Raw genomic sequence first — 20,478 nt, 5'->3', positions numbered from 1 at the left:
TTGATTTTTTTTTTGTTTTGTTTGTTTGCTTATTTCTGTTTATAACAAACAAGAAAGCATTTTGTACGTATTTAATCTTTGCAGAGCATAATTTAAACTGCCTAAAATTTGAGGCCTTTCTTGGCTGAAAACCGTCCTGAGCGACTCAGCCCTTATGATGTGTAGAATGCAGTGAGGCCTGTGGGTCTCATGGGTCAAACAGTGGGGAGCTGCATTTCCTCCAAAGTGAGAGCCATTTTACTTGCATCGTGTTACAAAGTGAAACGTGTCGGTGGTTACATGCTCTGTTCCATAGCTGCAAGCATCCTCTGGGAAATACGGTATTTTCAGGTGGTCATTTGGACATGTCAGTGTTTTTGTATACACATGCCTCAGTTATGAACATATTTATTAAATTTCAGTGCTCTAGCAGGAATACATTGATGAAAATCAAAATGTGATGCAATACTGAAGAAAATGGAGTACCACTGCGTGTTGGTACTTGTGTCACCTTTGCTGTCAGGTTCCCCTCCTGAAAGTGGACCTGTGGGATCCCATCATTTCATGCTAGCACTTGAGATAAGGCTTTATCGGGGTGTGGTTGCAATGACAGCAAGGATCAGAAAAGGAAAAATCCTTTAATTGAAGCTTCATTTCAGGAAAACATTGAGACTGAAAATAATTTTTCTTTTACAGAGATGTGGTTTATGTCTCTTTATAGGACCAGGTTGTCACTTTGTATATAAAACCCGAAGTTTTGTAATTTATCCTGTTAATAACATACCTCAAGCTTGATTGGCGAGATCAGAAAAAGCTGAATTCCTTTTATTGCATCTTTTCAGGTAATTTATCAATTCTCCTTTCTTGTTTAGATAACATCGGTCTTGTTGCAAAGAAAATCTTATTTCTTCTTCACTTGTTTGTTCATATGTACACTCAATATGTGTTTGTAACTATTCTAAGCCCTTGAGATCAAAGATGTTTTTTTCTTAATTCCATTGGGCACCTATGTAGTTCCCATCTCTCTCGTGCTTGATTTGTGGCCAGAAATGGTCAAAGTTAATCTCAACTGCTGGCTGGGATTGGAATATTCTTTGCCAGAGAACATCATCTGCTGTGTCACAGATATCATCTTTATGACTGTACTGATTTGTCTGATCTATATTCCTTTGGTTTTCTCAGGCTCGTAACAGTCCTCATATCTAGTGCACGCAACATCCATACTGGACTGTGAGAACGGCTTTTTTTTTTTTTTTTTGTGCAAAACATCCTTCTAAATTCAGTGGGGTTTTTTATTGTCCTTATTGCTTCAATAACAATTATATCCCAGCTGAGTACTCTATTAATCCCTGCAGTCCTGACTTTGGACTTCTATATCTGAAGTGAGTCCTGCTGGATATCAAAGGCAAACCTAAGAAATGCCAGACTTTGTGCTTGGCAGCTTTAGTGACTAGTAATTCTCCTGCTAAGTCTGTGGCTGAAGTGATGAGAGGTGTTACCAATTGCTCATGGGACATGTGGAGTAACGCCCCTGTTACCACATGGAATTCTCATTTGGATATACTTCCATGCTGCTCTTAATATCATCTGCACACTCTACATTCAATCCCGTAATTTGAGAGTTTTGTAGTACTTGTAGAGTGCAGAAGAGTCTTCCTGGTCTGCATATCATGGTTTCCTCTAACAGTCCCTGTTACTTTCTTCAGCCAGCTTCCTCCTCCTTCACTCGTAGGAGGAGGAAGCTATTGCAACTCTCAGCTTTTGGGGAGATTTGGGGGTGGCTGTGATTACTGTGATGTCTGGAGAGACTGAGGCGCCAGTTAAGATTGAAAACTCGGAGCTTTTATTTATGCTCAACTACTAGTGAAGGTGTCTTTCAACAATGGAAAATCAAAAATTAATCAAGCATTCTAGCCAAGTGTGGTTGGTCTAATGCCAGAGTGGTTGGTAGTTCTTAGTCTCTGAGGTAGCAATGGCTAGGCTTGAGAGCCCTTGGACAAGGAAGGCCAGAAGCAAGGTGGGTGTCCTCTTTTTTTTTTTTTTTTTCTCTTTTTTCCCTGTGCTGCAAATATGTTTACGTGTATACAAGTACCAGATGAATTTCTGTGGGCTGAAACCAATCTCATCCATAGAATACCTTTTTTTTTTTTTTTCCTTGCTAGAACCAGTCTGTTGTGATTTTACCAGAATGTTGTTAAATGTTCATCTGTGTTCATCCAGTTACATCTATTTTGGCATACAGATATTCTGAAGTATTTTGCTTTCTACCTTAAGTCAAACAGTCTTGCAGAATGCCTGGATGTAAGGCAAAAAGGATGTGTTTTACAGCTGAATTTAAGTCTCAGGAATAAACAAATCAACGAGCACTCGCTTTTCTATGTCAAGCAAAGACCTTAGGGCAAGATTCTCACTACTCTCACAGATCAAGCAGACTGCAGAGTCTTAGCTCCAGCCACCATCTATCACTAGCAGCATTCTCAAATTGTGGGTAAATTGTCAATAAAAATTGTGTATGCCTTCTTACCGTGTATGACTTCTGAGCAGTTCAGTCAAAAGATAGTGACCAATTTACTCATCTCATTCCTTTCTTCGTACCTTGCAACTTTGCAAAAGATCACAGGCACTGTAGCTGCCGAATTGACTGAGTTGTATATGGTGGCACTGCTACTGCAGGCCCTACATGTTTTCTAGCCCACAATCAACTACCTTTAGATTTGTTTTGATTTCCTTTAAAGACAGGTAAGAGTAGATTCTTTTGATGATGAGGATTTCACTGTCAAGATAGCGCTTCCTGTAGAAGCTCTGCATAAACCTGGTCTGCAGTGCAATTTCTGAGCAGTTAGGAAGAAGCTACAATATCAAAAGTGACTTTTTGCTCAGGAAGAACAAAAGATTAAAATTAAGTATATTTGTTTGGCTCTGTCCATTCTACTTTATAGTAGAAATTTATTGAAACATCCTTATTTTGAGTTAGCCTTGCAGGCTGTTTCTTACACTTTCAACATATGTAGACTTTGCTCCTTAGAATCACTAGGAAGCTCTGTAAAAACTGTCTGCAGGAAGTCAGGTATTTCAGAGCTCCTGTCAGGACACCCTAGAGGCGTGTTTCACTTGACTTTCACAAAAGGTTGAATCTACTTTGAAGAACTTCCCAGTTCAAGCATTAGTCTGTTCATCCTGATGTCTCTTTTCAGATGCAAGATGATGATACATAGAACTGATGCCTACCACATCAAATTCTGTATCTGAAGTCCTGAGCATGCTAGGAAATGGACTGGATCTCAAGAAGGGAGACAGGCCAATGTCTGAAGGAAGGGAGGGAATGGAAAAGGGAGGAGGGACCAGAGTTGTGGGAATGCTGAATGTACATACTGTCAGAGAAGAGAGGACATAAGCAATTTCTCAGTAGTAAGGTTGGTAGGTGCTCTTTTGGATCACAATGCTTATAACTGTAAACCTTCATTTATGTTTAAAGAATTCCTGCAGCCTCATTTAGCATAACAAGTATGTTCTCTGCTGGTGTCCTGTTTCTGGATGTTGAGGGTAGCCTCTCTCAGATGCAAGACATTCCCAACACGGCCTATGGCTGCATTTCAGAATTTACGTAGAGGTTCTGCATTGTGGTAGACTGAGAGGTTGATAGCAGTGCTACAGAAAGCACACTGTGATTCTGGTTTGTGGGATTTTTTTTTTTCTTTCCTTTTTTTTTTTTTTTTTTAGTACTTTGTGCAGCTGTTAGATTACCAAACACCTGTTAGAGGTGACAGTTACAGATGTTTGATAACCAATGAAAATTAATAGAACATGTGATTCTTTTAGCTTAGAAGTGATTTGGTAAGGTGTGTTTAGAAATGTAATTACATACTGCTGCTGTCTACCATTATCACTTAACATTCATTAACTCCTCTGAATATTGAAACAAACATTTCTTGTAGCGGTACTAATTTTCTCATATATTTGTAAGGTGGTTTCCTGATAGAGTGAACACCTTCTGACTTCAAAGTTTTTTGCCACTGTTCAGTTATTTTTACTATGCTCATTAAGCAAACAAAATAAGTAGAGAGCTATTTGTTGACTTACAGTTATCAGTTTAGCAATATTCTGTGTAATAAACAATCTCCTATTTATTTCAGTTTTTTACTAGCCAATGTTTTCTTTGACAGAATTGTGGATATTTAGATGGACAGTAGATCAGTTCACATTTAGTAGGAAAATTCAGGTTTAAAACAAAAATACCTTATTACATTTTATTTTTTTCAAGAAGAATACTCAGCAGCATATTGTTGAAGTAGATTGGTTATTTTTAGTAGTGGTGCATGAACAACCTCAGTTTTGTTTCTAAGTGTTTGGGGAGAATTAAAAGGTACACATTCCCTAAAATTGATTGCATTTTGTTTAGTTTTTTTGGTCTGACCTGCTTCACTGGTCATTAATCTTTAATCTATTCATAAATTATATTTTTCTGTGAATTTCAGAGCCTTCCTAATTCCTGATGTTTGAAGGGTGGTGGCGGTGAGGGGATCCCACCGCTTGAAACTCTCCATTTAAGATGTCATAGGGTACCGTAAGGAAAGATCCACTTCTTGTTTTCAGAGAAATCCTCTACTAAATCACTTCAGGCTGACTAATATTTCCCTTGGTTTGCATGCTGTTATGGCTTGAAACAGCAGACATGACTTTCTGTAGTGTTTTGCTATGGTATTGTGAAATGGATAATGCTTTGGGGCCTGTTCTGTCACTTTTTATGCATGTACATCTTAAAGTATATTAGCAGTGTTTTTATATGGTCCAAACTCTATTTATATGGTCCAACCTATATTTCTTATGTATAGTATCATGATGCATCATTTACTGAAATATTTGTCCATGCAGCATGTTTAACTTTGCAATCCGGCCTTATATACTTTTAGCCCCCCACCGTAAGATTCTTTTGAAGTGACTAGGTCGCATTTTCAGCAAAGTTATGCCCTAAAGAGTGGAATGGCCTTCTCCATCCTTTAAGGATGCAAAGTGTGTGGTCTCTGGAAACTGTTGTCAGTGCACATAAACTGTGCCATATTCACTGTATGCTATGTGAGTGGCTTTTTATTGTATCTCCAAATCTAAAAGTTCCCAGTTACACTCTTAAGTTCCCTCTCATCTTTATGTTAATAACAGTTATCACTTTCTGGACTTGACTTATTCCTGCATCTGATATTGAAGGGTACTTTTTTATTTAAAAAAAAAAACCAAAACAACACAAATGATACTGATATTGAATGGACCTATAGCTAACTTACAGGAAACCTTTCTGATTTCAGTTACAAAATAAGGTAACTTCAGGTGAGGCACACAATAACAAATAAGTGAGTTCCCTCATGGGGGGAGGAAATAATGTAAATACTGCCAGTGTATTCCTCTTTTGCCACAGTCCTTGCAATGACATACTAAATTTCTGTCCTGGATGGTTTATATCATAACATGCATCTCTTAAAAGAGGGATGTTGAGAGGACTTGACACATTTGGATAGCAAGATATCTCCTAGCCAGCCTGAGAGGAACAGTAGAGGATGTTTTCTGGTTTATTTAGTTTGCACTTCCTTTGTACCCGGGTTTCTTCTGCCAGAATATGTAAGAAGAGATAATTGTGCCTATTGCTACTACTTTATGGCCATGTGGCTAATAATTCTTTCACATCTTGAGGGACGCAGATTGGTGGCAGAAAGCAACAAGAACATACTGAGGGATGTCTCTCTCTTCTGGTTGATAGATGCAGGAATATGCAGGAACAACACAGCTGATTGATTGATAGTGTGCAACTCAACCATAATGATCTGTCTGATATAGCTGTAAATTATTCCTGAGATTGATGCAGGTCATTGAACAGCACATTGACAATCCTGTTGTCTGTCATCCTGTTGAAAGCAAGTCAGGAACAGTAGCTGCTGTGATACTCAAGTCTACCTTGGGTGCAAGCTGTGTACAGGGTTCCGCTAATCTAAGTTGTTGTCTTCTCCCTTCATTGTATTTTGTTGGGCACCTTGGCTTCATTGCTAGCTCATTACAAGTAACAGTAAAAATGAAATTGGTTGTTTTTAGAGGAGAAGGTTGTAGTCTGTGGCACTGATGATTTCATATTGACGTAAAATGAATTTTTAAAAATGTTGAGTTTTGAACTTCAGCAACAAACATCTCCATGGAAAAGTTTAAAAGTTAACAAATAATTAAGAAACATACCTGATTGTTGAATGGAAAATTGTAAAAAAATCCAAAACAAAACACCTTCAAACTTAAGGCAGAAAGGCTAATAATTTTCAGAAATGTAAAACTTGTTAGCCTTTAGGTTCTGTGAATTACCATGATATTCTTGCTGTGGTACTGTGGTTCTCGTCTTGTTAATGATGACAAAGTTGTCCTCATTTACCTCTTTCGGTTTCTCTTTTCAAGAGAAAAAGTTTTCATTTTCCTGTCTGCCAAGTTGCTCACACTTGAAGATGAGGAGGAAGGAGCAACATATGCCAAATGTATGCGTTTTACTTTCCAGTTTAATTACCAGCGTTAATAAGGGTGGAGCATAAAATAGCCATATTCTTCTTTAACACATGGGGTCAGCATGGAGTATAAGGCAGTGCATCACAGTACTCTCAACATTGCAGACTGGGTGATTACGCATGACTTGGTAACCTTCTGAAATGTTATCGATTTTTCTTTTTTTTTTTTTTCTAAACTTAAGAATAACCACAACTGTTATCTGGAAGTAGTAAGACCTGCTTCATTTGGCTGCTAAATGAGTCAGCAGAAAACCTCAGCTTTCCTGTGCAGGGTTCTAGGACTTGACGTCCTGTCACAGAGGGCATGAAGTTTTTCAGATGTTTGGATGTTTTCTACACTAGACTTCGCCCTGCCAGATATTTACTTGAACCTGACATCTTGTCACAAAGGGCATGAAGCCTTTCAGACTGCTGGATATCTTCCACACCAGACTCTGCCCTGCCAGATACTTTCTTTTAAATTGAGTCCCTTGCGCGCAGTCATGCAAGAGAGTTATCAGCGCCCCAGTTTGGACCCTTCAGAATCAGCAAGCATCTATGAATGATGGACTTGAAGAAATTCCCAGGAATTTAGACTTTTGATGCATGAAAAAAAAGATTACTTGTTCATAGAAAACTATTGCTTTCTGGCTATTTCTGCATTTTCCTCTATGTTCTTGTTCCTGAAGCTGACCTGCTGAGTACAAAATGCTGATAGAGAGATGAGATTTGGGTAGCAACTTTTTGTATCATTTTGAGACTAAGTTTTTTAAGCTCGTATAGACGGTTTATATACTATTTGACTAAGTGCTGATTTGAATATATGAAGTTCTACTTCTATATGTAGAACATGTACAAATCTAAAGTACCTGCAAAAATCTGTAATTACATATAAAACTTTTATTGAACATTCTGAAATACATGTGAGTCATGATATTTATTCCTTGAGAAACTGCGCTATTTCTTTCTGATTGATATCCCTGCTGGCATGACTCCGTGTGAAACTCATTCAACTACAAACAATTAGGGTTTGCAGATTTGTTTTTTACTGTGTCTTGAAATAGAGTAGTTCATTCAGGTAATAAGAACCACTGAGTCCATATTGTTATGCGAAGAGGGTGTTAATCTAAAGTTGCCGGGGGAGGGGAACCTCAATCCATCCCACTCCTACCAGCTTGATGCCAGTGCCACCAATAGATGCCCAGAGCCTGGAGGGGGATCACAGGTCAGCAGGAGAGCACCTAAAGAGCAGCACAAAGGGATTCCAGCCAGTGAGTCAGCTTCATGGGGGCCCAACTTAAATGCCTCTATGCAAATATGCATAGCATCGGGAATGAACAAGAGGAGCTAGAGATGTGCACATACCTGCAGGGCTGTGACCTTATTGTCATCACTGAGACGTGGTGGGATGGCTTCTGTGCCTGGAGTGTTGGAATGGAAGGAGACAGGCTCTTTAGGAAGGACTGGCAGGGGAGACAAGGAGGGGGTGTCGCTCTCTGTATCAGTGGGCGGATCCTCCTGTAAACTAAGCTAAAGCACATGGAAAATAAGGAGGTGATTGGTGACAGGCAACATGACTTCCCTAAGGGCAAATTGTGCCTGGTAAATTTGGTGGCCTTGTACAAGGGTGTTGCAATGTTGGTGGATAAGGGAAGAGCAACTGACATCACCTACACGGACTTCTGCAAAGCATTTGACACTGTCCCATACGGCATCCTTGTCTCTGAATTGGAGAGACATGGATTTGATGGCTGAACCACTCGGTGGATAAGGAATTAACTGGATGGTCGCAGTCAAAGAGTTGTGATCAACGGCTCAATGCCCAAGTGGAGAGCAGTGAGGAGTGGTGTTCTCAGGAGTTGATGTTGGCACTGGTGCTGTTTAACATCTTTGTTGGTGACACGGACAGTGGGATTGAGTGCACCCTCAGCCAGTTTGCTGATGACACCAAGCTGTGTGGTGCAGTCGACACACTGGAGGGAAGGGATGTGCCATCCAGAGGGACCTGGACAAGCTTGAGAGGTAGGCCCATGCAAACCTCATGAAGTTCAACAAGGCCAAGGGCAAGATGCTGCACATGGGTCGGGGCAATCCCAAGCACAAATACAGGTTGGGTGATGAGTGGATTGAGAGCAGCCCTGTGAAGAAGGACTTGGGGGTGTTGGTGGATGGAAAACTGACTATCAGCCAGCAATGTGCACTCGCAGCCCAGAAAGCCAACTGTATCCTGGGCTGCATCAAGAGAAGTGTGGCCAGCAGGTCAAGGGAGGTGATTCTCTCCCTCTACTCTGCTCTCGTGAGACCCCACCTGAAGTACTGTGTGCTCTGAGGCCTCCAGCATAAGAAGGACATGGACCTGTTGGAGCAAGTCCAGGGGAGGGCCATGAAGATGTTCAGGGCGCTGAAGCACCTCCTCTGTGAGGACAGGCTGAAAGAGTTGGGGTTGTTCAGCCTGGAGAAGAGAAAGCTCTGGGGAGACCTTACAGGGGCCTTCTAGTACCTAAAGGGGGCCTACAGGAAAGCTAGGGAGAGATTCTTTATGAGGGAATGTAGTGACAGGACGAGGGGTAACGGTTTTAAACTGAAAGAGGGCAGATTTAGATTAGATGCAAGGAAGAAACTCTTCTGCTGTGAGGGTGGTGAGACACTGGAACAGGTTGCCTAGAGAAGTTGTGGCTGCCCCCTCCCTGGAAGTGTTCAAGGCCAGGTTGGATGGGAGTTTGAGCAACCTGATCTAGTGGGAGGTGTCCCTGCCCATGGCACGGGGATTGGAGCTAGATGATCTTTAAGGTCCCCTCCAACCCACACCATTCTATAATTCTGTGCCTGAATGTACTGTCTTCTTCTGACATCATCTGTGCAGCTTGTCTAGATTTTTCTGGTTTGTGGCCTCTGGTGAAGATACAGTGACAGAAATTGAAGCACAGATCATGGAAAACAAAAACTAATGCAGACAGGATAATATATTATTTCCTCATATTTTGTGATGGTGTATAAAGGTTTTAAGAGATCCTTTTTCTTATTATTCCTTGAAGCTGTCAGATCTCCCAGGTGATTTATCCAAAATGGTAAACCATTCTATCCTTTCTGAGTGCATGAAACCTATGATAAAGCCAAGTACTAAATACTAATAATTTAAAATGAATAGCACTCTCTTCCGCCTTTTGTTTTTGGTTTTGTTTGTGGGTGGGTGTGGGTTTTTGTTTGTTTTTTAATAAAAGACCTTCAAGGAGCTTTTTAAAACATCCTGTGTGCTTGGTGCTTGCACATGTCATGCAGCAGCTTACCTGTTTTCTCAAAGTTAAATTCATGTATAAAGAGGTTCTGGACAGCTTAAAGGAGATGTAAAGGATATTGAGAATATGAATAAAGGGTAGATATTCATTGTTATTCTCCTGGACTTTTGTGCCGTCATTGAACATTGTTGTCTGCAAGATAAATTCTCTAAGAGCAGTTGCAGAGAGCAATGTATCCACTGAGAAGTGATTTAAAATTGCTCTTCAGCTGCTGGATACCTTGTTTGTAGAGTCCCACAAAAATAAATTCTCGTGCTGGTCCTCCTCAGCAGTTATGTGCTGATACGAGATGACTGGTCTGTTGACATGGCTTCAAGTGACTTCTGGTAGGGGTAAGATGTAGCTCCTTCCTTGGAACTAGGCCAGGGTTGAGCACTTGGTAAACACTCAGGAAATAATGGATTTCATGACTTGTAAGGTCCAGAATGCTTGTTTTGGTTTGCATGTGTGTGTTTGTTTTTTTTAACGTGGCTTTTCGCTAACAGTGATGTACATACTAAAAAGAAAAGAGCTATTATAGATTCAAAACCCTAGAATCTTTTGCCCTCTCAAAACAAGATACTTCACAGAGCACAATTCTCTCCCTGCAGAGAAAATGAGAGAACAGACAATACATGACAGATTATTCATATTCCTTGGGTACTGTGATGATAAACATTGTACATGCTGAAGAACTTGTATTACACTAGAATAAAAAGTGGAAGTAAAGATTGTCCAATATGTTTCTTTATTCCCAGAATTAGAAGTCCCTTTGTTTCTTTTGTACATTGAAATGTGCTTTTATAACTGAAGACAAGTTTTTAGAGGATCCTAAATCAGTTACAGACATTCTCAGAGTGAGTCCAAGTACTTTTTGAAGACTGCCATGGAATATGAGTGGACAAGCCACAGCTCTTCTAAACTGAAAACAGAATATTCTGCAAACTCATTTTAGGAAAGGTGCTCATATATTTATGTTTGAAAGTTATTTGTATTTATAGTGTATGTTCAAAAAAATGTCCATAGGGAGTGTGAATGCTGTTCTAAAGCTCTGTGTCATTTTTCAACTTGTCTTTAATTTATCCTGAAGTTTGAACATAGAGTGTATAAGACAGAGGATGTTGCTAGTTTGGAGTCAGAGTAGTTTCAAATCAATAAAAAAGGTAAACTGACAGAATACCACTGCAAGCAAATGAAATCCTACCTTTTTCCACTGCAAGAGGAGGCTTCTAGAAGCAGTCTCCCCAATGAATGGAGGGAGCTCCCAGTGACCATGACTTGGATGTATATGCTAGACATTCCTGCCTTTCAAGACCTGACCCTTAGGAGAGCAGCTGGGCTGTGACTTCTTATCTTCATGTAGATTGGGAATGAGTATGTCCAGATCAGAGTTTGTAAAACTGGTTCCAGGCATCTAGTCTGGCCTGGTTTGCAGGTATTGGAAAGAGTAGATTATAGCAGTTACAGGTTTTTCCTACTCCCTTTTGATGTGTTTCTAAAACCAGTTAATTTCTAGCATTTAATAATTTCTATTTCCACTAGAATGAAAAAATATGTGAAGCCTTGAGTTGGTGCTTACTGCAGCTGATGGAAAGATTCCCTTTGATTTGAAGGTGGATTAGAGCAACATATCTTGCAAGCATTCACTCCTTGAGTTCTTAGTGGTGCCACCTGGACTTCCCTTAAAATTCATTTGAAAAGACCAAGGCTAAGTCATGTCTAGGACAGTATTTTAGGAATAACTGATTTACCTCAGCAGAGGTAAATAGCATAGGTAAATCAATATTTTTTGACTATTAAAACAGTAATTGCTTAGAAACACTTTTTGTTACCACCTCTCTCTTAAAATTACCTGCAGTGTTTACTAAACAGAAACAAATGGTTCCCACACTTGTGTCTCTTCCCCCCCCCCCACCTTTTTTGGTTGTCCTCAAACTCAGCATCCAAACCAAGATATTTAGACTTTGCCTCAATTCTGAGGAAAAAAATGTTTTGTTTCAATAAGGGCTGTCTCTGGTAATATTTTTTAATCTTGTTCTCAATTTCTTGAGAAAATGCAACTTTGCTTTTATTTTTAAGGCCTGGTTTTGTAAGGTTGGGAGCTGTTCCTGAGCTATGCTGAGCACTCCAGGCTTGCAAGGAGGCATTCTGCACTCCTCAAGTCTTAAGTCTTCAAGCCTTAGATTAAAGGCTTAAAATGTTAGTAGGCGCTGAGACGCTTACTGAGTCAGTCTTCATTTTATTTGTGCTGTGTAACAGCAGCAAAATGGTTACTTAGAACCTAGATACAACAGAGAGGAGGCAGCTAATGTGAGATTAATTGCTTCACATTAGTAACAAGGCCTTTGTCTTTGATTTTGCAGAAAGGTATGTCTGTCTGTGCCCCCTGCAGTTGCGCAGTATAAGAAATGTTCAGCTTTTGTTTGGAAGCTTCCAAGTACATGGGCTCAGATGAAAAAAAAAAAACTTCCCTGGAAATCCTGTGTAGCTGGTTGAGATCTTTATATTCCACGTAAATAGCAAAGTATGCCTTTACACCTTCAATTGCACATTGCCCTTTCACAGTACTATCTTTGGGTTTATTTTTGTTTTAGAGGAGCTGGAGAATGGAGGTTTGTAACAGGAAATACAGGTATTACTAAATTAAAATCTGTTTGGTACCTTTCATGTCTATGTGGAAATGGATAGTATTTCTGCTGAAAAACAAGGGTGGTATGTTTTGAATGCCTTATGCTGTTACCAGAACAGGTTTTTTTATTTTGTTACAATTATTTTCCCTTTGTACAGTAATTCTGATGATACTTGCATAGTAATGATGGTAACGGTGTGATAGATTATTCACAGTTGTAATGATTATGATGCCATACTTATAAATTGTGTAGGGAGAAGTATTTAAGATATTTTTAATGTCTTTTTGTAAAAAAAGAAGAAATCACTATCATTTAAGTAAGACAGAATTATGTTCTTACACCTTAAGGCATGCACAAGAGAGATTCTCTATAATAATGTGAAAGTGCCCAAAGTAGATCAGACATGGAGAAGCTACATGAACATATTTGTAAAGGAAAAAAACTGTCTCTTGGCTTTTGTGGCTCTTAGAGCCCATAGTGCTAGTGTTTTACAGTCCTTCCATTGTCCATTACTGCAAACACGTCCAGATGAATTCAGCATTTAATGTTAAAAATCTTATAACATGCCAGTTTGATTTGTAGCCCTTCATATCATGGAATGCTAATTAAAATCATATTTTTGCATATGTCATGCCTTTCATGTACATATGCAAATAGAGTCTATTGCCTTTCAGCTATTAGTAATTAACTTTATGAAGGACAGCTGTAATACATAATTAACAAAAATGTTTGCAAGCCCTTTTCACACTGAAAGTTGCAGCAGTAAAATTTTTGCTTATCGAGAGAACCATTTTAGTTTGAAGCTTCAGTCTGATATCTAAATTGTTTGAAGCAGTCACATGACATAATTAAATTGATGTTATGGTCTTATCAGCAGAAGAATGGTACTTGATAGGCTCCTATCTGTTTCATTATGTATGTCACCAAAATTAAAGTAAATTATCTGTGTTTTCTTTAGTACAGACATAGTGCTAGGTAGCATATATTTTGTTGCTGCTCTTGATGCTTTCAACAGTGTTTTGCCAGTTTGAACAATATTCCTGCTCAAAGTGTATTCATGAGCATGTGCTTCACCTTTTCTATCCATTTTTTCACAAGGCTATAAAATAACTAAGGCTATTAGTTTGTTTCCATGTAATCTCTTTAAATAATTAAAACAATGAAGTTTGACCAGACACAAGCTGTGATTAAAGCATCTGATCTTGCTGTATTTTTGTGTTATTCATTAAAAACAATGGAACTGTTTGTATGAAGAAGGGTTGCAGGATGGGCTCATTAAGCTTAAATAAATTCAAAGTTGTAACTTTAACTGTATTGGTTTATAAAATTAAGAAATTATATTTAGGTAAAATAGACTAAGCTATTGGTATATTGTATTAGATGTTCTAATTTCCAAAGGGAAGCAGAAACAGGTTTTCCATTCTTTGACCAGTGATGTATGGTTGTGGTTACTTATTTGTAAGAAAAATAGCCAAGTGACTGCAATCTGAAGAAAACCTGTTACAGAATGGACTCCCAGATTTAAATCGTAGTCTAGAGGGGTTTTTAAAAGTTCGCCTTTAATAAAATATGCTCAAGGCTATGCTCAAAAGAGAAAAATACTGTGTATTTAAAAAAAAATAACCTTCCTGGGTTTTCTGTTTGTTTGGTAGGGTGGCGTTTGTGATGAAGAAGCATTTGAATACTCATTTACTGGGCAAGCATGGAGTTGGCACACCCAAAGAAAGGTAAACTACTTTAAAATTCTTTCTGATTTTACCTTATACAATAAGTGGAGACCTTATCTGGAATATTTAGCTTACCCAAAATGAAGTCACCTGACTTTTAGCTCTCCAACAACAGAGGGAGTTAACATGCTTAAGTGCTCTGCCAGCTTTGTGCTTATGACATCTCTGTGGATGTCAATAGAAAAATTGCTGTAGAAAGCCATTTTATATAAAAGGTGTAGGAATTGCACCTTTTTGGGTATGTTTTTTCAGGTGATATTATTTTCTCAAAATTCCCATAGTTGGAATTGTTCATCCAAGTACAAAAATATTTTTTTTTCTTCTTCTTCTCCTTGCTGGCCTTGATGCTCATAGGTTTATAAAATGACTTTCTGAGATTTATGTTGATCACTAAGGTCAAAGCCACAGAGGAATCAGAAAGAAAGTTTCCTCAGTGTTCCTGGGCAGGAACAGAGATTTGGTGTTTTGAGTGTTTTTAAAATGAAATAATTTATTTTTTCAATCTGTGTACAGTTATTAATTTTTAAACTTTTTTTGCAAGCAGATTATTTTTTCTATGGTTTAAAATGTAACAGTATTACAAACGAAATGGCAGTGTGTTTGCAGATAAACAGATTTTGCCTCAGATTTATTAGGCACACTGTGGCATAATTGTTGCTATTTCGCTGAATTTTTTTGGGCAACTAGAAACTTAATGTTTTTTGGATACCTAAAAGATTACATGTTCTCTTTCAGTCTGGGTAGATGGAGGTATCCTACCTGCAGGGATCATTGCTGGGTACTTGATACTGTTTCAAGTATTACTGCCTTATAACTCATTTTTCTGTTGTAGGCTTTCATAAAGAGTATTTCTAGTTTTGATATGAAAGAAGGGAAAAATAAATGATATCTAGGAGTTGTAGAAGAACACTGCAAAACTCTTTCTAGGTCATGTTCATTTCTTGTTAAAGATGCTGGAAATGGTAGTCAACCAGACCCTTTTCTTACAAGTTGGTCACACTTAAATCACCAAGTCACCTAAGAGTAGAGTTTTAAATTAACACACCATATACACTTTATGTTTGATTAAACACCTATTTAAGTGGTGCTTATATTTTTAATGAGATTTCCTCTACAAAGTGCTTAACCAGAATTTCCCTAACATATGGTTATTTAAAAGAGTTTTAAGGTACTCTATTTCATCTAAAATATAGAATGACGTATCGAAACAACAATTAGTTTCACCAAAGCAGATATCATATTAAAATTTTTGCTGGTTATCTTTTGTCATAACACAACAATTACAAAAAATGTTTTGCTCTGGTGGCTTATTTTGTAACTGGAAGCATTCAATACCAATGTGTTCTTTTACAAGGGGGTACTTACTGTATAATTGTCATAAATACAACAGAGAGATAACTTGCGTTACCCTACTGAATATGTGCGCAATAAAGGATACATACAATAGATTTCTAAATATAGTATCTTAGCCTGAGAGGCATATTTTTAGCGATCCTCATCTTGAAATGAATTCCTAAACAAGCAGGATGCTATAATCTAAATCGGTTGTTGCTGGCTTTTGTTTGCGTGTTTCTTCTGAAAGCCTTCTGGCTGTTTCCATTTTCCCCGTTTCTTCCCATATTCCTCAAAGGCTTTCTGGCTGGCCTGCCAGCGTGGCATGAAGAGGAGGAGGAGAAAGGGGGGTCCCTCCCCTGCTGCCCCTCCATGCGGTGGCAGGTTCACAGCCCTTGTAGCCTCGGCTGCCCGAGGAGCAGAGAACCCAGCTAAGGCCCGCAACCTCCCAGTCCCGTCTACTAACGCAGGCTGTTGCAGCTGTACCCCCAGGCTATCATAAACAAGTGATATTTGAGTGACTTCATACTCTCTTCCTTTGCATTTTCTTCACCCATCTTTTGAATATTTCTTATCTACAATACCTTTTTAGCTGGCACTTCAACTTAACGTAGAGCAGCATCAAATAGTAGTGGCAGAGCTACAACAAAAATATAATTCTCTAGTAGCAGTCCCTCACTGGTGATGGTGGATGTTGAAGCCACATGATCTAGTGCTGTAAGTGTCAAAACACTGTTGCTTTCCTTTCCACCTTTCCCTTCCTATTATGAGAGAGTTTGATGCCTTTTAATGGCTTTAGGAACCAAAGAAATCCTTCTTCAGCATGTTTAACCATCACTTTGGGTATAAACATATTATAAATTAAGTTACATAGTTTTTCTTACCTATTTAAAACATTAATGCCTTGATTATAATTTTGCAAGCTTGCTATTTTTTAATTTCTCTAGGACAATATAATCAGTTTATTCTTTATGTTTTGAATTTGATTCTGCCCTCTGATACATTGCATATTATAGCAAATACTAATAGAAGCTAGCTAAATAGGCTGTGACAATTAAATTAATAATGCATTTTATTTGCAAGTGTTTAGTCTTCATGGTTTGACTGATATATGCAAAGATGGTAATTTATTAAAAGTAAATTCATGTAATTGTACTTCAGAATTTGATGGACCAAAAAAAGTTGTCAGCATGACTATCATCAAAAACAGAAAATTGAAATAAGTTCAAAAGCGTGCTTGAAAAAATAGTCATAACCCATACATCCTGAGAAACTGGTACCCTTTTTAACAAACTTCTCAGAAAAGAATTTCTGGTGACAAACATTGAGAGAGTTCTGAGAGGGAGAGGAAAAATACATTTACAATTTAGTAAGTGCCTTGCTTTCTCTAGCTTTCCATAACCCATAACTATTGCTTTTTTGTATGCACAAAAGGGAGGCTGTGGAAGTGTTTGCATGTGCAGTTACAGAAAACAAGTATAATTCATAATCAGATTACTACTAAAACATCTTTCATTTTGATTATTTTCTTTTTTTTTGGAAGAAAAAATTGGTTTAAGGGGAGAATACTGTGGAGTTGAAAATCACAGAAGTTTAAAAAAATAGCCCTGTAGTAAAATGTCTGCACATTTCAGTCACAAAAAACACTCCTGCCTAGTCCATTATGATCATTACCATTTAATAGCTAAATCAAAAGTGGAATGTTTTAACAGAAAAATTCCTCTAAGGTATTTTTTCCTGTTATTAGAACTGTGATACTGATTTATTGTCAACTTGAATGTGTCTCAAAACTGGCATGTTATCTGCTAAGTCCAAGGCCAGTACATATTTGGTACTTCAGTGTCAGTAATCTTCATGGGACCTATAACTATATCTTATTGGCAGGATAAATCTTTGGCTACACCTTTATTGTGTCTAGGAGACAATGTGGTTGAGGACAAGGTGAATGCATCAGTAGTGTTAATGGTGCCAAGTTCTAATTTCTGTTACATCGTGATGTTATTCAGGTGTGAATTGTGGCAAAACACAGAATGAACAGAGATGTTTCATTACTAAGTGTAAAATATATACATATATACACACATAAAAATACGAGCAAGAAAATAAAAATAAAATCACTAAATGATTCATCAGTGAGACTGAATTTTGCCATTAATAAGTACAACTCTGGATTTAGAAGTTTTTCATATGAAAAATATATTTAACTATTCTTTAGAGATTTTTTTTTTCCAGGACACCATTAGTACTGTACAACATGCATTTTATAGTATATAAGACTTTGTTAAGTAGAATTCTATCTGATACATCTGTTTAAACTATTTTTTTAATATAAGTTTACCACAGAAAGGCTTTTACTGACAGTTGTTTAATTACCTCATTTTATGAATTTTAAACAATAAGTTGCCTCTGAAATATCTTTTTGCTTATGAGTAATCCCATTGAGTCAAATAGGATCATTCATATATATAAAGTTACTTGGAGCACAAACATTTGCTGAGCTGGAATCTGTGTTAGAAAATATTTTCTGTAAAGGTCATTAATAATATGTTTGGCTTTTGTAAGGTTGTTCTAGCATTTTTTTTTCGTGTGCTTCAAAAATGGGATCAGTGTAGCACTGTAAGCTAGTAACATCATATGAAGATCATATAATTTGCAAATGATATTGATTGGAAAAGCTGTGTAACAATTTTAACTTGATAGCAACAGCTGTAACTAAATACCTATCGCTATGTAATAGCAGCCTGAATGTATTTGAGATGCTTTTTCAAATAATGTTGGAAGATAGTATACTTCTAGAATTTGTCTATTTTTCACACAACTGCTTTGAAATAAAAAGAAGAATTCCCTAGGTGCCTGTCATTCAGTATGCTTGTATAAGCCCCTGTGAATTTTGGAATATCAGCTGCTACTAATGTGTGGTATAAATATCATAAAATAGACAAGACTGCATGATATGTCATTGGAAGGCCTCGTTGAGGTCTGAAAAAAAAGGACCCAGGTTTTTCCTGAATGTGGGTTTGATGTTCTGTATACTCTTTAGAAAATGGTTTTGTAATAAATTGCATTGTCCTGATATTTCTATTTTGAATGTAAAACTAGAAGTGAATTAAGTCCTTCAGTCCAACCCTGTTCTATTTAATTGAACTGTTAATCCTTCTTTTGAAACATTTTTCTTTCAGTAGAGAAATTGCTGATAGCACCTATTTCATATGCATGTTTCGTATAATACTACCTTTAACCTGCAAAGTAAAAGATCCAGTTAATGTTACAGCAGATTTTAGGAAAACAAGTGGCAAAAATCGGAAAGTGATGTGTCATACATACATATATGTATGCAATCATCTAGTAATAACTTACTGATGTTCTGAAAGAATGAGTTCTGTAAGTGACTGCCTCACAGAAAGATTTCCAGTTCGAGGTGCTGGTAGTACATACGGATACACAGACAGGCTACCTGCAACCACTGGAGGGTAATGTGCTGGGTCTGGCCATCAAGCCTTGTCATCACCTTTTTACTGCTTCTTGCAAATAATTTTGAGCTTTTCAACTGAAACCTAACATTACTAGTTTAACTGGATGGGAATGAAAAACTTAGTTAATTGATTGCTTCCTGCATTTGGCTTAAAAAGAATCTTGGAGAGTTACAGAATCATTCTTTGGAAAAGCCCTAAGGAAGGAAATGTAGCTTTTCCTTGAAGTATTTACCGGTTGGAAGCTTGTGATGAGAGGAAGGGAGTGGAAAGGACTCGATGTTTTAGCATTGGTTAGGAACTAAAGTTTTACTCAAGATCTATGTTAAACTTTCAGTATTTTGGAGGCTTACTTGGCCTTTGAAAGCTGCATTTTCCTGTGGAGTTCAGCTCTTGGCTGGTGCTATACTGTTTCAGAGTGTGAGCATAGGTACAGGCTCTGCAGTCACTTGCTGCCTGAATGCCCTTCTCTGTCTGTGCCTGACCCAAGGAACACGAGGAAGCCATTAGGGTTACCTGAGCTTCCTTAGGTACTAGAAGTAGATGATCTGAAAATTCACAGCTAGCTTTCCTCTTGGCTTGTTGTTTGTACACGCATCATATGGATTTGCTTTACTATGAAGAAAAGAGTAGACAGCCGTTTATACTTTTGAAGACTGTTTTCACAAAGACAAGTGATAAATTCAACATCTTATCAGAAAGAAAAATAAGAACTGAAGGACTGCAAAAGAGCGAAGTTATTTTACTACTACTCATTATTTGTTCTTCCTATCAAATCGTGGCAATCTTATAGTTTAGTTCAGAAGGAGGGGCAATCGAAGTAAGTTTATTTTAGTTGTCAGGTATGATGTGAGATATTTTGGAAATTTCTGTAGTTAGCAACAGTCTTCCTGTTGGGAAGGCTTAGCTGCTATGGGTAGAAGATGGAGTGAGCGCCTAATGGGATGCATGCTGCCCACAGTGAGCACCTCTGGCTAATTTTAAGCGCTGTAACAAGATATAAATGATGATCTCATTGTATTCATAAACAACCAAGTACTGTCTAGAGCCTACGTTATTAGTTTCATTAGCAAGTGTACACTAACGTTGTCTGTGGATCTGTAGAAGACAGTATGGATAGTTACTGAAAGCTGCAGGTTTTTTTCACAACAGTCTGTTTCCAAGGAAAACACAGTTCGTAGTTGCATGCCGTCAGCCAAAAAGTAGTCAGCCACAAACTGATCCCTCCTCTGTTGCAGTCAGCTGAAAGTAAGTTGTTCCAGTCATATGTCCCAGCTTGCTTCTTCTATGGTGTAAGTCAACCATGCAGGCCGAGAGGGTAAGGATTAGAATGACAATATATCTCTAAATTGCTTTTTACCTGCGCAGGATTGGAAGCAAGAATCCCGTCCAGTCAGTTACACAGCTACTTTGAATTTGTACAGTGTTGTACTTCGTGGCATTTATGGATGTAAAATGTTCCAAGTCCCGGCTGGTATCATGACTTTTAGCTTTGATCAGTCTATAAAATACAACACATATTTATTGAGTACATTGTAACGGAAATGGAAACATAA

General features: G+C 37.9%; 1 protein-coding gene across 3 annotated transcripts in view; it reads left to right on the top strand.

The window, feature by feature from the left end:
• Positions 1–20,478, top strand: part of ZNF407 (zinc finger protein 407) — a 359,684-nt gene that overhangs the window by 133,525 nt on the left and 205,681 nt on the right. For all 3 annotated transcript variants that reach the window (XM_074877170.1, XM_074877178.1, XM_074877186.1), the window contains one exon: positions 14,046–14,120. In XM_074877170.1, coding sequence (XP_074733271.1) covers positions 14,046–14,120 — 75 coding nt within the window. The remainder of the gene's footprint in view (positions 1–14,045; positions 14,121–20,478) is intronic.

Source organism: Strix uralensis, chromosome 1, assembly GCF_047716275.1.
Source record: "Strix uralensis isolate ZFMK-TIS-50842 chromosome 1, bStrUra1, whole genome shotgun sequence".
NCBI classification, from domain to species: Eukaryota; Metazoa; Chordata; class Aves; order Strigiformes; family Strigidae; genus Strix; species Strix uralensis.
Note: the sequence above shows the minus strand (reverse complement) of the source record. Positions and strands in the feature narration are given on the sequence as shown.